Raw genomic sequence first — 18,109 nt, forward strand, 5'->3', positions numbered from 1 at the left:
AGATCCCGGTCACCTCCTCCAGCCCCACAACCCCCCCGAGATCCCTGTCACCTCCTCCAGCCCCACAACCCCCCGAGATCTCCGCGCTCTTCCGGCCCCACAACCCCCCGAGATCTCTCACCTCCTCCAGCCCCACAACCCCCCGAGATCTCTCTCACCTTCTCCGCCCCACAACCCTCCCGAGATCCCTGTCACCTTCTCCAGCCCCACAACCCTCCCGAGATCCCTGTCACCTTCTCCAGCCCCACAACCCCCCGAGATCTCTCACCTCCTCCAGCCCCACAACCCCCCGAGATCTCTCTCACCTTCTCCGCCCCACAACCCCCCCGAGATCCCTGTCACCTCCTCCAGCCCCACAACCCCCCGAGATCTCCGCGCTCTTCCGGCCCCACAACCCCCCGAGATCTCTCACCTCCTCCAGCCCCACAACCCCCCGAGATCTCTCTCACCTTCTCCGCCCCACAACCCTCCCGAGATCCCTGTCACCTTCTCCAGCCCCACAACCCTCCCGAGATCCCTGTCACCTTCTCCAGCCCCACAACCCCCCGAGATCTCTCACCTCCTCCAGCCCCACAACCCCCCGAGATCTCTCTCACCTTCTCCGCCCCACAACCCCCCCGAGATCCCTGTCACCTCCTCCAGCCCCACAACCCCCCCGAGATCCCTGTCACCTCCTCCAGCCCCACAACCCCCCCGAGATCCCTGTCACCTTCTCCAGCCCCACAACCCCCCCGAGATCCCTGTCACCTCCTCCAGCCCCACAACCCCCCGAGATCTCCGCGCTCTTCCGGCCCCACAACCCCCCGAGATCTCTCACCTCCTCCAGCCCCACAACCCCCCGAGATCTCTGTCGCCTCCTCCAGCCCCACAACCCCCCGAGATCTCTGTCGCCTCCTCCAGCCCCACAACCCCCCGAGATCCCTGTCGCCTCCTCCAGCCCCACAACCCCCCGAGATCTCTCTCACCTTCTCCAGCCCCACCACCCCCGAGATATCTCTCACCTCCTCCAGCCCCACAACCCCCCCGAGATCCCTGTCACCTCCCCCAGCCCCACAACCCCCCGAGATCTCTCACCTCCTCCAGCCCCACAACCCCCCGAGCTCTCTATGCTCCTCCAGTTCTGGTATATTGAGCATCCCCAATTTTAATTGCTCCACCATTAGTGGCCGTGCCTTCAGCTCCTCATGTGGTTTGGTGTCAAATCTTGTTTGATAATCGCTCCTGTGAAGCGCCTTGGGCCGTTTTACTGTATTAAAGGCGCTGTATAAAGGGGAGTTGTTGCTGTGTGTCTCTGTAGCAGTGACCAATGCTCGCACCACTTGTTTGTTGAGGTCTTTGGATCATAACCGTCTGTGACATGTTGGGTGTGAATTGATGCTAATCACCTGCAGCTGATGACACTTCAGTGATGAGTATAGCTGCTTCTGTAAATGTCGCGGGCAATGCAACCACCAAGTTGACTGACAGACGACTTCACAATGACTATTGTACAGAACATTAGAAATATACAGAGAAAAAAACTCTTGAATCCTGCAAATCTGAAATAAAAGCAGAGAAGTTATGTTAAACTTGTAGAGAACCTTGGTTAGATCACACTGGTTTCTGGTCTTCATATTCTAAAAAGGATATCAAGGCACTGGAGAAGGTGCAAGAAATACTTGCACCGATGATGCCAGAACTGAGCGGTTATAACCGCCAGGAAAGATCGAACAGGCTGGGACTCTTTTCTCTTGAAATGAGAAGGCTGAGGGGTGATCAAATAGAGGTTTTTAAAATTATGAAATGGTTCGATAGGGTAGGCGTAGAGATGATGTTTCCACTTGTGGGGGATTCCAAATCTAGGGGCCATTAATATAAGATAGTCACTAATAAATCCAATAGGGAATTCAGGAGAAACTTCTTTACCCAGAGAGCGGTGAGAATGTGGAACTCGCTACCACAGGGAGTGGTTGAGGCAAATAGTATCGATGCGTTTAAAGGGAAGTTAGATAAACACATGAGGGAGAAGGGAATTGAAGGATATGCTGATAGGGTGAGATGAAGGGGGTGGGAGGAGGCTCGTGTGGAGCACAAACACCGGCCCAGACCAGTTGGGCCGAATGGCCTGTTTCTGTGCTGGACATTCTATGTAATAAATTGCTGGAAATACATGGCATGGCCACCAGTGTCCGAGTGAGGAAAGGCAGGTTAACAATCTGGGCAGAGACGGAGGAGCAAACAAAGAGAGGAGGATCACAGCTCAGCTCAGGAGCACCGAGCTCTCAATAACTACGAGAAGGAGGCAGCTGATGTATTTATTAGTAAGATGGCTTTTAAGATGGATTAGGACCTGGTATGTTTCTGAAAATCTTTGTAGAATTCTGCCTCATTTTGGCTCATTTGTCCTTCTGGAAACCGAGCTAATCTGCCCCAGGTCTCCAACATCTCAGTTAGGCTGGAATTCAGGGACACTGTAAGAACACAGTACAGGGAGCGTCACTCTACCTACCCCGTGCTGTACCTGCCCTGGGAGTGTTTGATGGGACAGTGTAGAGGGAGCGTCACTCAATCTACCCCGTGCTGTACCTGCCCTGGGAGTGTTTGATGGGACAGTGTAGAGGGAATGTCACTCAATCTACCCTGTGCTGTACCTGCCCTGGGAGTGTTTGATGGGACAGTGTAGAGGGAGCTTTACTCTGTATCTGACCCATGCTGTACCTGCCCTGGGAGTGTTTGATGGGACAGTGTAGAGGGAGCTTTACTCTGTATCTAACCCATGCTGTACCTGCCCTGGGAGTGTTTGATGGGACAGTGTAGAGGGAGCTTTACTCTGTATCTAACCCGAGCTGTACCTGCCCTGGGAGTGTTTGATGGGACAGTGTAGAGGGAGCTTTACTCTGTATCTAACCCGTGCTGTACCTGCCCTGGGAGTGTTTGATGGGACAGTGTAGAGGGAGCTTTACTCTGTATCTAACCCGAGCTGTACCTGCCCTGGGTGTGTTTGATGGGACAGTGTAGAGGGAGCTTTACTCTGTATCTGACCCATGCTGTACCTGCCCTGGGTGTGTTTGATGCGACAGTGTAGAGGGAGCTTTACTCTGTATCTAACCCGAGCTGTACCTGCCCTGGGTGTGTTTGATGGGACAGTGTAGAGGGAGCTTTACTCTGTATCTAACCCGTGCTGTACCTGCCCTGGGAGTGTTTGATGGGACAGTGTAGAGGGAGCTTTACTCTGTATCTAACCCGAGCTGTACCTGCCCTGGGAGTGTTTGATGGGACAGTGTAGAGGGAGCTTTACTCTGTATCTAACCCGTGCTGTACCTGCCCTGGGAGTGTTTGATGGGACAGTGTAGAGGGAGCTTTACTCTGTATCTAATCCGTGCTGTACCTGCCCTGGGAGTGTTTGATGGGACAGTGTAGAGGGAGCTTTACTCTGTATCTAACCCGTGCTGTACCTGCCCTGGGAGTGTTTGATGGGACAGTGTAGAGGGAGCTTTACTCTGTATCTAACCCGAGCTGTACCTGCCCTGGGAGTGTTTGATGGGACAGTGTAGAGGGAGCTTTACTCTGTATCTGACCCGTGCTGTACCTGCCCTGGGAGTGTTTGATGAGACAGTGTAGAGGGAGCTTTACTCTGTATCTAACCCGTGCTGTACCTGCCCTGGGAGTGTTTGATGGGACAGTGTAGAGGGAGCTTTACTCTGTATCTAACCCGTGCTGTACCTGCCCTGGGAGTGTTTGATGGGACAGTGTAGAGGGAGCTTTACTCTGTATCTAACCCGTGCTGTACCAGCCCCGGGAGTGTTTGATGGGACAGTGTAGAGGGAGCTTTACTCTGTATCTAACCCGTGCTGTACCTGCCCTGGGAGTGTTTGATGGGACAGTGTAGAGGGAGCTTTACTCTGTATCTAACCCGTGCTGTACCTGCCCTGGGAGTGTTTGATGGGACAGTGTAGAAGGAGCTTTACTCTGTATCTAACCCGTGCTGTACCTGCCCTGGGAGTGTTTGATTAAACATTAAGCATAAAGAGGGGAAAAATTAAGTGGAAACTCTCATCATCTCCCTCCTGAACACAAACTTGCAAGAATTGAATTGAAGCTGATCTTGGTGCTGTCTTGCATTGAGTCCATTCCTAAGCATGAGCTGTACTCCTGGGGCTTGGCTTTACTGACCTGCGTGCGTTTTGTCGAGTAAAGTTGTGTGTCTTTAACCAGAAAGTTCTGGAAGGTATTAGCTATGGTCAGGAAATGTGGAGTGCTAATTATTAACCTCTAGTAATCTTGCTGCTGGTCTTCACATCAGAGGGATGGTGCCAAGGGCCATGGGGAATGAGGAGGAACAGTGAGGGATTGGAGCGGAGACATCCCAGGGTATTTCCCAGAGCAGAGACCTTTAGCTAGCCCAGTTAATCATTCTTCAATTCAGTAAAGTCGCAGGAATAGGAACATACAGGACTGGGAGAAAATTGGTTGTTCCCAGTGTCGAGGAAATCGACACCTCTTGTGCCCAGCTGTCGGACTTTTCGCCAGGTTCTTATCCAACTCAGTGAAGCCAAAGTCTGCACTGGCTGTTTATTCCATATTCTCACCCCCTCTGCAGAAAGTAGTTAAGTTTTGTCCTCTTCTCCGTATGTTGTAGAACCTGTGACTATGTTAAATGTATCTTGTCAATATCCTTTAGCATCTTGAATACTTCAGTAAGATCATCCCTGCACCTTCTCTTCTGTGTAAATATTCCCACTTTCTGCAGCCCCTCCCCAGGCGCTTAATCCCAGAGCCCCAAATCTTTCTGCTATGTCACGCCCTGTAGAATAATAGCCGCTCCTTCCACTTACAAACTCTCTCTGCTTCCTCTTGTTCACCGGTTTTTGGTCCAATTCAGATGCGCTCCACCTAAGCCGTGCCTTCGAACTTTGCGAGCTGATCTCCTGTGTGCATTTTATCAAAAGCTTTGCTGAAATCTAACTAAACAAAACTCACTGAGCTCCCCCTGTCCACACAGTTCATTAGTTCTTAAAGGCATTCCAAGAGATTTGTCAGCCACTTCCATCCAAAGCATTCCAGCTCGATTATATCCAGTCCACCTCACCCCAGCTCACACCTTTAGAGAACGAAAGACTTGCATTTCTATAGTGCCTTTCACCCCCTCCGGACGCCCCAAAGCGCTTTACAGCCAATGAAATACTTTTTTTTGAAGTGTAGTCACTGTTGTAATGTAGGAAACACGGCAGCCAATTTGCGCACAGCAAGCTCCCACAAACAGCAATGAGATAAACGACCAGATAATCTGTTGTAGTGATGTTGAATTGGAATTAACCCATGGGGTAAGCTCAGGCCAGTCAGTTGCAAGGGAATTTCAGTAATGTGGTATAATGTGGTGAAGTAAAGGTTGTTCAGGACTGGAAGCATTTATTTATTTAGAATTATATAGAGGAGTGACCGAGAGAAGCAGAAAGTGATCTGCTGAAGCTGTTCAGTGTATTCAATGATTGTAACAGCACCTTAAGACCCACCGCCACTTCCCAACATGTAAAAGTTGGGACCCCACTGATGAGACTTTCCGTGGATATGAGGCCGCCCACCATCCTGTCCAGCTGGCGTTACATTGAGCATCAGCTGCACGGGGGGAAGCTGCTGTGTGTCTGGGACGGTCACTGGGGCAGTGCGCAAAGTCACCTCCAGGCTGCAGGCCCAAGAGATGATGAACCAGCATGTCCCGGCTCAGACTGTGTGACTGGGCAGGTCGGGACTGGATGGGACAGCACCTGAACTGCCCAAGTGTCACTTACCCAAAAACAAGAGCTAACCAGCGTCCCCTGTGCAGGCAGCTGGGATCGACCTTCACACAGGATGAGCAAACCGCAGAGTGGGAAATCCCAGCCTGGTCGTTAACTGTAAGCAGCACTCTTAACATTAGAATGAAAATGTTAAAAACTCCAGTGAGATCATCTGCCTGTGGCCCAATGTAAAATAAATGTTCACTGACATTAAGGTTGATGTGGAGCGGGCGGGGAAGTGGCTTTGAGCCCTAGATCAGTCATGATTTTACTGAATGGCGGAGCAGGCTCGAGGGGCCTAGTGGCCTAATCCTGCTCCTATTTCTTATGTTCTTATGTTAGACCGCCAAACTACTCCCCATTTCTATCCAGGAGGAGGGGCAGGAGGGCCCTCGCCCAAACCTCGTCCCTGGCACTCTGTACCCGCTGGTTGCGAGGGCTGCAGGAGCTGATCAAAGCCGCTCGCACAGAGCCAGCACATCATGCAGGCTGACTCACTGGCACAAGGACTTGTTGTACAGTGAACATTGTGCAGCCAACCCACTGCCACCACACTGACCAAATTAGGAACTACAAACCAGCGGAAGTGGTGGTTAACGTGAGCGGTAGTGGGCAGAGTCTTAGAGAAATCGTTTCTTTCAATAAATGTTACTCATCAAATTTACAGCACAGAAACAGGCCATTCGGCCCAACAGGCCAGGGCCTGTGTTTCTGCTCCACACGAGCCTCCTCCCACCCCATCAACATATCCTTCCATTCCTTTCTCCCTCATGTGTTTATCCAGCAGAGTGTTTTTTAAATGGTGAGAGACTGGGAGATGTTGGTGTTCAGAGGGACCTGGGTGTCCTTGTACACCAATCACTGAAAGTTAACATGCAGGTCACCAAGGTTCACCAGACTGGTCCCTGGGATGGGCGGATTGTCCTATGAGGAGAGATTGAGTAGACTAGGCCTATATTCTCTGGAGTTTAGAAGAATGAGAGATGATCTCATTGAAACATACAAAATTCTTACAGGGCTCGACAGGGTAGATGCAGGGAGGATGTTTCCCCTGGCTGGGGTGTCTAAAACCAGGGGTCACCGTCTCAGAATAAGGGGTCGGCCATTCAGGACTGAGATGAGGAGAAATTTCTTCACTCAGAGGGTGGTGAATCTTTGGAATTCTCTACCCCAGAGGGCTGTGGAGGCTCGGTCGTTGAGTATATTCAAGACAGAGATCGATAGATTTTTGAACATTAAGGGAATCGAGGGATATGGAGATAGTGCAGGAAAGTGGAGATGAGATAGAAGATCAGCCATGATCTTATTGAATGGTGGAGCAGGCTCGAAGGGCCGTGTGGCCGACTCCTGCTCCTGTTTCTTCTGTTCTTTCTGTTCCACACGGGTTCTGAGCCACAGGTGGCTTGCTGCAGATCAGTGATGTGGAATAATTCCCTGCAGGGAGGTGGGGGGTTTTTTACATTAAAAAAAAATGGCAAGCTGTGATCTTTGGTTTTACTTTGGTTCTGAGTAAATCAGTCAACTTCCCATAAAAGCAACGTTTTACCAGAAATTGAGAAAAAGACCCGAATGTTTAACCAATACTAGCCCGGACTGAGCTGTGAGGAGGAAGCTGGGCCTGGAAAGGTGAGGTGACAGGAGGCGGAGCGTGGGAGGGTCTGACTCCCACTGACGTTTGGTGGAAAGGATATGAAATTTGAATTGTTATTTTTAAAGTATTGCTCAGCAGCTGAGCTTGCCGAAGTGCTAAGTTGTGATTGGATAGAGGCAGATAGTGTGCGAGTGAGTCATCTCCTGACATCATCATCCCTTTTTGACGCTCGGTGTGATTTGTCTTCTGACTTTCCGTTTGTTTGACAAAATATTTCCACGTAAATCCTTGTCTCTCTTTCCATTTCTCAGACCTCCCCCCCAACCACTTCCTCGCTGATGGAGGGGGCAGTTTTAGCACAGCTGCATTCAGTGACTGGCAACAGCCCAAGATTGAGTGCTTCTGCCCCAGATCAGGGCACATTTACTAAACGGATTCCAGTGGTGGGGGGAGAGGCCGAAAAAGCCATATTTCCCGTTTTAGTGAGTCGGCCCCAGTCACCGAGCTCATGCTGTGTGAGTGGAGCGGATACTGTCCTGGGAACATGCTGTGTGGGTGGAGCGGATACTGTCCTGGGAACATGCTGTGTGGGTGGAGCGGATACTGTCCTGGGAACATGCTGTGTGGGTGGAGCGGATACTGTCCTGGGAACATGCTGTGTGGGTGGAGCGGATACTGTCCTGGGAACATGCTGTGTGGGTGGAGCGGATACTGTCCTGGGAACATGCTGTGTGAGTAGAGCGGATACTGTCCCGGGAACATGCTGTGTGGGTGGAGCGGATACTGTCCTGGGAACATGCTGTGTGAGTAGAGCGGATACTGTCCTGGGAACATGCTGTGTGGGTGGAGCGGATACTGTCCCGGGAACATGCTGTGTGAGTGGAGCAGATACTGTCCTGGGAACATGCTGTGTGAGTAGAGCGGATACTGTCCTGGGAACATGCTGTGTGGGTGGAGCGGATACTGTCCTGGGAACATGCTGTGTGGGTGGAGCGGATACTGTCCTGGGAACATGCTGTGTGGGTGGAGCGGATACTGTCCTGGGAACATGCTGTGTGGGTGGAGCGGATACTGTCCTGGGAACATGCTGTGTGAGTAGAGCGGATACTGTCCTGGGAACATGCTGTGTGGGTGGAGCGGATACTGTCCTGGGAACATGCTGTATGAGTAGAGCGGATACTGTCCTGGGAACATGCTGTGTGGGTGGAGCGGATACTGTCCTGGGAACATGCTGTGTGAGTAGAGCGGATACTGTCCTGGGAACATGCTGTGTGAGTAGAGCGGATACTGTCCTGGGAACATGCTGTGTGGGTGGAGCGGATACTGTCCTGGGAACATGCTGTGTGAGTAGAGCGGATACTGTCCTGGGAACATGCTGTGTGGGTGGAGCGGATACTGTCCTGGGAACATGCTGTGTGAGTAGAGCGGATACTGTCCTGGGAACATGCTGTGTGAGTAGAGCGGATACTGTCCCGGGAACATGCTGTGTGGGTGGAGCGGATACTGTCCTGGGAACATGCTGGGTGAGTGGAGCGGATACTGTCCCGGGAACATGCTGTGTGGGTGGAGCGGATACTGTCCTGGGAACATGCTGTGTGGGTGGAGCGGATACTGTCCTGGGAACATGCTGTGTGAGTAGAGCGGATACTGTCCTGGGAACATGCTGTGTGGGTGGAGCGGATACTGTCCTGGGAACATGCTGTGTGGGTGGAGCGGATACTGTCCTGGGAACATGCTGTGTGGGTGGAGCAGATACTGTCCTGGGAACATGCTGTGTGAGTAGAGCGGATACTGTCCTGGGAACATGCTGTGTGGGTGGAGCGGATACTGTCCTGGGAACATGCTGTGTGAGTGGAGCGGATACTGTCCTGGGAACATGCTGTGTGGGTGGAGCAGATACTGTCCCGGGAACATGCTGTGTGAGTGGAGCGGATACTGTCCTGGGAACATGCTGTGTGGGTGGAGCGGATACTGTCCTGGGAACATGCTGTGTGGGTGGAGCGGATACTGTCCTGGGAACATGCTGTGTGAGTGGAGCGGATACTGTCCTGGGAACATGCTGTGTGGGTGGAGCGGATACTGTCCTGGGAACATGCTGTGTGGGTGGAGCACATACTGTCCTGGGAACATGCTGTGTGAGTGGAGCGGATACTGTCCTGGGAACATGCTGTGTGGGTGGAGCGGATACTGTCCTGGGAACATGCTGTGTGAGTGGAGCGGATACTGTCCTGGGAACATGCTGTGTGGGTGGAGCGGATACTGTCCTGGGAACATGCTGTGTGGGTGGAGCAGATACTGTCCTGGGAACATGCTGTGTGGGTGGAGCGGATACTGTCCTGGGAACATGCTGTGTGGGTGGAGCGGATACTGTCCTGGGAACATGCTGTGTGGGTGGAGCGGATACTGTCCTGGGAACATGCTGTGTGGGTGGAGCGGATACTGTCCTGGGAACATGCTGTGTGGGTGGAGCAGATACTGTCCTGGGAACATGCTGTGTGAGTAGAGCGGATACTGTCCTGGGAACATGCTGTGTGGGTGGAGCGGATACTGTCCTGGGAACATGCTGTGTGAGTAGAGCGGATACTGTCCTGGGAACATGCTGTGTGGGTGGAGCGGATACTGTCCTGGGAACATGCTGTGTGGGTGGAGCGGATACTGTCCTGGGAACATGCTGTGTGTGTGGAGCAGATACTGTCCTGGGAACATGCTGTGTGGGTGGAGCGGATACTGTCCTGGGAACATGCTGTGTGGGTGGAGCGGATACTGTCCTGGGAACATGCTGTGTGAGTAGAGCGGATACTGTCCTGGGAACATGCTGTGTGAGTGGAGCGGATACTGTCCTGGGAACATGCTGTGTGGGTGGAGCGGATACTGTCCTGGGAACATGCTGTGTGGGTGGAGCGGATACTGTCCCGGGAACATGCTGTGTGAGTAGAGCGGATACTGTCCTGGGAACATGCTGTGTGGGTGGAGCGGATACTGTCCTGGGAACATGCTGTGTGGGTGGAGCGGATACTGTCCTGGGAACATGCTGTGTGGCTGGAGCGGATACTGTCCTGGGAACATGCTGTGTGAGTAGAGCGGATACTGTCCTGGGAACATGCTGTGTGAGTAGAGCGGATACTGTCCCGGGAACATGCTGTGTGAGTGGAGCGGATACTGTCCCGGGAACATGCTGTGTGGGTGGAGCGGATACTGTCCTGGGAACATGCTGTGTGGGTGGAGCGGATACTGTCCTGGGAACATGCTGTGTGAGTGCAGCGGATACTGTCCTGGGAACATGCTGTGTGGGTGGAGCGGATACTGTCCTGGGAACATGCTGTGTGAGTGGAGCGGATACTGTCCTGGGAACATGCTGTGTGGGTGGAGCGGATACTGTCCTGGGAACATGCTGTGTGGGTGGAGTGGATACTGTCCTGGGAACATGCTGTGTGGGTGGAGCGGATATTGTCCTGGGAACATGCTGTGTGGGTGGAGCGGATACTGTCCTGGGAACATGCTGTGTGGGTGGAGCGGATACTGTCCTGGGAACATGCTGTGTGAGTGGAGCGGATACTGTCCTGGGAACATGCTGTGTGAGTAGAGCGGATACTGTCCTGGGAACATGCTGTGTGGGTGGAGCGGATACTGTCCTGGGAACATGCTGTGTGAGTAGAGCGGATACTGTCCTGGGAACATGCTGTGTGAGTGGAGCGGATACTGTCCTGGGAACATGCTGTGTGGGTGGAGCGGATACTGTCCTGGGAACATGCTGTGTGAGTAGAGCGGATACTGTCCTGGGAACATGCTGTGTGAGTGGAGCGGATACTGTCCTGGGAACATGCTGTGTGGGTGGAGCGGATACTGTCCTGGGAACATGCTGTGTGAGTGGAGCGGATACTGTCCTGGGAACATGCTGTGTGGGTGGAGCGGATACTGTCCTGGGAACATGCTGTGTGGGTGGAGCGGATACTGTCCTGGGAACATGCTGTGTGAGTGGAGCGGATACTGTCCTGGGAACATGCTGTGTGAGTAGAGCGGATACTGTCCTGGGAACATGCTGTGTGGGTGGAGCGGATACTGTCCTGGGAACATGCTGTGTGGGTGGAGCGGATACTGTCCTGGGAGCATGCTGTGTGGGTGGAGCGGATACTGTCCTGGGAACATGCTGTGTGGGTGGAGCGGATACTGTCCTGGGAACATGCTGTGTGAGTAGAGCGGATACTGTCCTGGGAACATGCTGTGTGGGTGGAGCGGATACTGTCCTGGGAACATGCTGTGTGAGTAGAGCGGATACTGTCCTGGGAACATGCTGTGTGGGTGGAGCGGATACTGTCCTGGGAACATGCTGTGTGGGTGGAGCGGATACTGTCCCGGGAACATGCTGTGTGAGTAGAGCGGATACTGTCCTGGGAACATGCTGTGTGGGTGGAGCGGATACTGTCCTGGGAACATGCTGTGTGGGTGGAGCGGATACTGTCCTGGGAACATGCTGTGTGGGTGGAGCGGATACTGTCCTGGGAACATGCTGTGTGAGTGGAGCGGATACTGTCCTGGGAACATGCTGTGTGAGTAGAGCGGATACTGTCCTGGGAACATGCTGTGTGGGTGGAGCGGATACTGTCCCGGGAACATGCTGTGTGAGTGGAGCGGATACTGTCCCGGGAACATGCTGTGTGGGTGGAGCGGATACTGTCCTGGGAACATGCTGTGTGAGTAGAGCGGATACTGTCCCGGGAACATGCTGTGTGAGTGGAGCGGATACTGTCCCGGGAACATGCTGTGTGGGTGGAGCGGATACTGTCCTGGGAACATGCTGTGCGAGTGGAGCGGATACTGTCCTGGGAACATGCTGTGCGAGTAGAGCGGATACTGTCCTGGGAACATGCTGTGTGAGTAGAGCGGATACTGTCCTGGGAACATGCTGTGTGAGTAGAGCGGATACTGTCCTGGGAACATGCTGTGTGGGTGGAGCGGATACTGTCCTGGGAACATGCTGTGTGGGTGAAGCGGATACTGTCCTGGGAACATGCTGTGTGAGTAGAGCGGATACTGTCCCGGGAACATGCTGTGTGGGTGGAGCGGATACTGTCCTGGGAACATGCTGTGTGGGTGGAGCGGATACTGTCCTGGGAACATGCTGTGTGGGTGGAGCGGATACTGTCCTGGGAACATGCTGTGTGGGTGGAGCGGATACTGTCCTGGGAACATGCTGTGTGAGTAGAGCGGATACTGTCCTGGGAACATGCTGTGTGAGTAGAGCGGATACTGACCTGGGAACATGCTGTGTGGGTGGAGCAGATACTGTCCCGGGAACATGCTGTGTGGGTGGAGCAGATACTGTCCTGGGAACATGCTGTGTGGGTGGAGCGGATACTGTCCTGGGAACATGCTGTGTGAGTGCAGCGGATACTGTCCTGGGAACATGCTGTGTGGGTGGAGCGGATACTGTCCTGGGAACATGCTGTGTGAGTGGAGCGGATACTGTCCTGGGAACATGCTGTGTGGGTGGAGCGGATACTGTCCTGGGAACATGCTGTGTGGGTGGAGCGGATACTGTCCTGGGAACATGCTGTGTGGGTGGAGCGGATACTGTCCTGGGAACATGCAGTGTGGGTGGAGCGGATATTGTCCTGGGAACATGCTGTGTGGGTGGAGCGGATACTGTCCTGGGAACATGCTGTGTGAGTAGAGCGGATACTGTCCTGGGAACTGTGCTTGTGGATCCGTTTCAGAGTCAGGGGTGAAGTCACCTTCCCGATTTGACGAGAGAAGAGGTGGCGAAGTGTTTCCCCGCCACCTGCATTCGTCTTTAATATTGGACCGACTGCTGGTCAGACCAGCGGGACGTGCTCTTTCCCCAGGGTGAACTGTTACAACCGTTCCCTCCTCCGCTCCGCCAGGAGCTGGTCAGCACTATCCAACACTGATTCAGATTCCAGTCTTCCCCAAAAGCGACTTGGTCACACTCTCGCTCACTCCGCCTTTCCCAGCTCCTACAGTCCGGCCTGTTATTGTTCCATTTGTTTGTCACAACCGTTACTAACCCACCTTTGCTGATTCTTGCAGGTAATTGAGAGCAATGAATCCAGATCTACATGAAGTTTATACTTTGGAATCTTGCCAAACCTGCGGGCCTCGAGCCTCTGGCTGACACGCTGTGACGCGGCAGGAGCCATTATGCCCTTGAGTAAATCAACTACCTACTGCAGCCCGAGACTTTTGTAGAAATGGATGGGAGGTCTACTCTATGCACTGTGCCCACCAGCTCCTTTAACAATTACTACAACAAGCAATTAATAAGTTTTCATTATAACCAAACGGGGAAGCTTCAGGACCCCAAGTACACGTCCAAGGAGCTGGGTGTTGCCTCTGTTCTCTTTATCATTCTGTGTTCTTTCATCATCCTTGAAAACCTCCTGGTCTTGGTGGCCATCTGCAGAAATAAGAAGTTCCACTCGGCCATGTTTTACTTCATTGGGAACTTGGCGCTGTCTGACCTGCTTGCGGGCGTTGCTTACATCTTCAACATTGTGTTTTCGGGGGGTCGCACCATGTCGCTGACCCCACTGCAGTGGTTTTTCCGAGAGGGCACCATGTTTGTCGCCTTGGCAGCGTCGGTCCTCAGTCTGTTGGCCATCGCCATCGAGAGACATGCTGCCATCGTGAAGGTCAAACTCTACAGCAGCGACAAGAACAGCCGGATGTGCCTGCTGATCGGAAGCTGTTGGATCGCCTCGGTGCTGCTGGGCGGGCTGCCCGTCATGGGCTGGAACTGCTTGTGCCAGCAGGTTGGCTGCTCCACCGTGCTCCCGCTCTTCTCCAAGATTTACATTCTGTTCTGTATCACCATCCTCAGCGTCATCCTTCTGTCCATCGTTATCCTTTATGTGCGTATTTATCTGATCGTGCGATCCAGCCACTGCGAAACGGCGGCTCCTCAGACCTTGGCGTTGCTGAAGACGGTGACAATCGTGCTCGGAGTGTTTATCGTTTGCTGGGCGCCGACCTTCATCATCTTACTGCTGGACTTTGCCTACGAGGGCAGGGATTGCAGGATCCTGTACAAAGCACATTATTTCCTGGGCCTGTCGACCCTCAACTCTGCCATGAACCCCATCATTTACACGCTGAGGAGCAGGGACATGCGCAGGGCCTTTGTGCGCGTCCTGTGCTGCTGTACCATGATGGAAAAAAAGGGCCGGATGGAGAGCTGCTTCTCTGGTCTTCAGCATCCCAGCACTTTGGACCGGTCTTACCATAAACACGAGGCCCCAGACTCGCCAATGATGCCGGAATGTACGACATGTGTGTGACTGTCTGTGATGCAGAAGGGCTTGATGGTGAGGAACATGCAACATGCACCATCAACACACGCACTCCACACACTCGCCCACCACAGAGACACACGTCCCTGATCCATCCCCGAGCGAGCCCCAAGAGTCTGATGGTGGAGCTGCTGCCCTGAGGGACCTTCTGTCCGGCAAATGCTGGCCGAGTTGGATATGATGCCCAATCTGCTCACTTTTCACACGCGACGCTTGGCGACCGATCAGCTGACCAGTGGGATTTATTTTTGTCACCGTGGAAACAATTTGCCACCAGCCAATCAGAAAGGAGCATGCTTGACAAAATGACTCATCGTTCAGCTGCACCAGGGAATCATGGGATTGCAGAGTTTGCAAAGTCTCTTGGAGTTAGCGCCTGACCGGAGCAGGCTGGGGACCTGGCACTTCAATGACTGGCAGTGCTGGACAGCAGAGGACCAGGGTGACTGCCCTCATCCACTTGGCACAGATCGTGTTTCCATGTTCTTGTTAACGGCATTTTAAACTGGTGGGTGGAGGTGAGACAATGAAATGTCTTTGGGGTTAACAAACGCTCACATCATTCAAACCGCTTTGGAATCGCCTGTAACAGCATCACAAACTCTGCTCTTCCTCTCACCCCACACAAGTGTTCGACCCTGTCCCCCAGTCCCCGAGACCCCCGGTCCCAGTACATGGTGCTGTATCCCCGAGACCCCCTAGTCCCAGTACATGGTGCTGTGTCCCCGAGACCCCCGGTCCCAATACATGGTGCTCTGTCCCCGAGACCCCCGGTTCCCGAGACCCCGGTCCCAGTACATGGTGCTGCAGCATTGGCGCTGCCCCGTGTCTAGCGGAGCCCACACTGCCCCGTGTCCAGCGGAGCCCACACTGCCCCGTGTCCAGCGGAGCCCACACTGCCCCGTGTCCAGCGGAGCCCACACTGCCCCGTGTCCAGCGGAGCCCACACTGCCCCGTGTCCAGCGGAGCCCACACTGCCCCGTGTCCAGCGGAGCCCACGCTGCCCCGTGTCCAGCGGTGGCGCCCACGCTGCCCCGTGTCCAGCGGTGGCGCCCACGCTGCCCCGTGTCCAGCGGTGGCGCCCACGCTGCCCCGTGTCCAGCGGTGGCGCCCACGCTGCCCCGTGTCCAGCGGTGGCGCCCACGCTGCCCCGTGTCCAGCGGTGGCGCCCACGCTGCCCCGTGTCCAGCGGTGGCGCCCACGCTGCCCCGTGTCCAGCGGTGGCGCCCACGCTGCCCCGTGTCCAGCGGTGGCGCCCACGCTGCCCCGTGTCCAGCGGTGGCGCCCACGCTGCCCCGTGTCCAGCGGTGGCGCCCACGCTGCCCCGTGTCCAGCGGTGGCGCCCACGCTGCCCCGTGTCCAGCGGTGGCGCCCACGCTGCCCCGTGTCCAGCGGTGGCGCCCACGCTGCCCCGTGTCCAGCGGTGGCGCCCACGCTGCCCCGTGTCCAGCGGTGGCGCCCACGCTGCCCCGTGTCCAGCGGTGGCGCCCACGCTGCCCCGTGTCCAGCGGTGGCGCCCACGCTGCCCCGTGTCCAGCGGTGGCGCCCACACTGCCCCGTGTCCAGCGGTGGCGCCCACACTGCCCCGTCTCCAGCGGTGGCGCCCACACTGCCCCTTCTCCAGCGGTGGCGCCCACACTGCCCCGTCTCCAGCGGTGGCGCCCACACTGCCCCGTCTCCAGCGGTGGCGCCCACACTGCCCCGTCTCCAGCGGTGGCGCCCACTGCCCCGTCTCCAGCGGAGCCCACACTGCCCCGTGTCCAGCGGAGCCCACACTGCCCCTTGTCCAGTGGTGGTGCCCACACTGCCCCGTGTCCAGTGGTGGTGCCCACACTGCCCCGTGTCCAGTGGTGACGCCCACAGCCCAGGAGTCATCCTTCCAGTGGTTCGGCCGTAAAATTGTCCCCCTCACCCCAACACGTCACAAACAGAACTGACCGCGGAGGGTTCCTGTGGGACCAGTTTGCTTTGGGTCCTGTCAGGGTCGTGAGCTAAACCCTACGCGGTCTATCAACATGGCAACAGGCATGACTGGCACTTCGAGCAAACAATTAGTCGCATGACGTGAGTGGATAAAAGATGCGTTCCTGCTGGCCAATCACAGCTTCAACATTTTAATATTTTAATTATCATATTTTAAATGCTACGTCAAACGTCAGTTAGAGCCAGGTGTGTTTTACAATTCTGTAGTTAGGGCCTAGCTCGCTGCTTTTACCTCGATCCCACTTGTTCGTACAGTAATCGTCTCTCCAGCTGAATATCTATTTTATGTCGGCACCTTTGCTGATTAGTTTCCACAGGATCTCTCCGCTGTTTGGACATTTTGTTCAGTAAACAGCTGCAAACCGGCGAGCAGAGAGAGACTTGTGTTGTGGGACTTTGCACCAGCCTCAGCCCTGCTCTCAAACTGACAGAGCAGCCTGCACCTAACATGGCAGATTGAACTCCTCAGAGAGTCGGTCCCCAAAACACAGTCACCGTCTCCTCTACTCCATAGAGTCGGTCCCCAAAACACAGTCAATTCAATTCAATTCAATTTCAATTCAAATCGCTTTATTGGCATAAGGTACATCTTATGTTGCCAAAGCATCAAAATATATTTATGGTTGAACACAAACGCAGATCTATTCATACAGTGTATAAACAGATATATCCCTGAGTGTATAAATATACATTCGCATAATTTATAGTCACTGTCTCCTCTACTCCAGAAAGAGTCAGTCCGCAAAACTGGGTGTGGTTTCCAGTGGAGATCTGGCCCTGTATTTCAGGGGATTCGGGGGGCCGGGGGGTCTGGTTTCATTGACTGTCCTGGACTCACTCACCATCTGCCTCGAGCCACGTTCTGTTCTGATTGGGCAGCGGCCAGTTCAGCTGGTGGAAGGTGTGCAGTTTGCCAGCAGATATGTTGGAAAGGCCTCCGATGCATTCTCCGCAGTGATTTCCAGAATGCCCCGGGCACAGACATCCGCCGGTGTCTCGGAGACTGACAATGGGATGGACTGCCCCTTTAACTGAAGGTACAATATACTTTGTTGTGTAGTTTAAATGTTTGAGTGGCAACACTACAACTGAAGCCAGCATTTAATTGCTGAATGTTTAATGTGTAAAAACAATGTACAGAATTTGGTTATAGAACAGTAAACGGTACGAGAATCGCTCAGTGTCTGTTCACTGAGAATTAACCAACTGAAAATAAACCTTTTCTAAAAAAGAAAGTCCAGTCTTGTTTTTGGACTCCGAGATCCGCCCGGGTTCAATGCTGCTCCAATGGAAAGCTCACGGGTTTGCTGAACAGTTTGTGATTCTTCTACGAGGCCGGTGAGGAGAGGGATCAATACGATCACTTGGAGTCTCGCCCAGTGCCCTGTACACGCTGCAGAGGGAGTGAGGTTGGAGTTAGACGCTGTCAGTAGTTACTCTTCCTCCCTCTCTCTCCCCGTGCTCTGTTTGAT

The 18,109-nt window shown here is 54.0% G+C and overlaps 1 protein-coding gene across 1 annotated transcript; it reads left to right on the forward strand.

Annotated features, from left to right (window-relative positions):
• The first annotated feature begins 2,175 nt into the window (after positions 1-2,175).
• On the forward strand, positions 2,176-17,872 carry LOC147097789 (sphingosine 1-phosphate receptor 2-like). Its single transcript, XM_085971901.1, has 2 exons — positions 2,176-2,300; positions 13,396-17,872. The coding sequence occupies exon 2, from the start codon at positions 13,557-13,559 to the stop codon at positions 14,640-14,642; it is 1,086 nt and encodes a 361-aa protein (XP_085828027.1). The 5' UTR covers positions 2,176-2,300; positions 13,396-13,556; the 3' UTR covers positions 14,643-17,872.
• The last annotated feature ends 237 nt before the right edge of the window (positions 17,873-18,109 follow it).

This window comes from Somniosus microcephalus, chromosome 31, assembly GCF_052327205.1.
Source record: "Somniosus microcephalus isolate GS21.2 chromosome 31, FLI_Smic_1.0, whole genome shotgun sequence".
NCBI classification, from domain to species: Eukaryota; Metazoa; Chordata; class Chondrichthyes; order Squaliformes; family Somniosidae; genus Somniosus; species Somniosus microcephalus.

What these genes read in the sequence shown, in the direction of transcription:
- LOC147097789 (XM_085971901.1), top strand. Translation starts at nt 13,557, where the DNA reads ATGGATGGGAGGTCTACTCTATGCACTGTGCCCACCAGCTCCTTTAAC.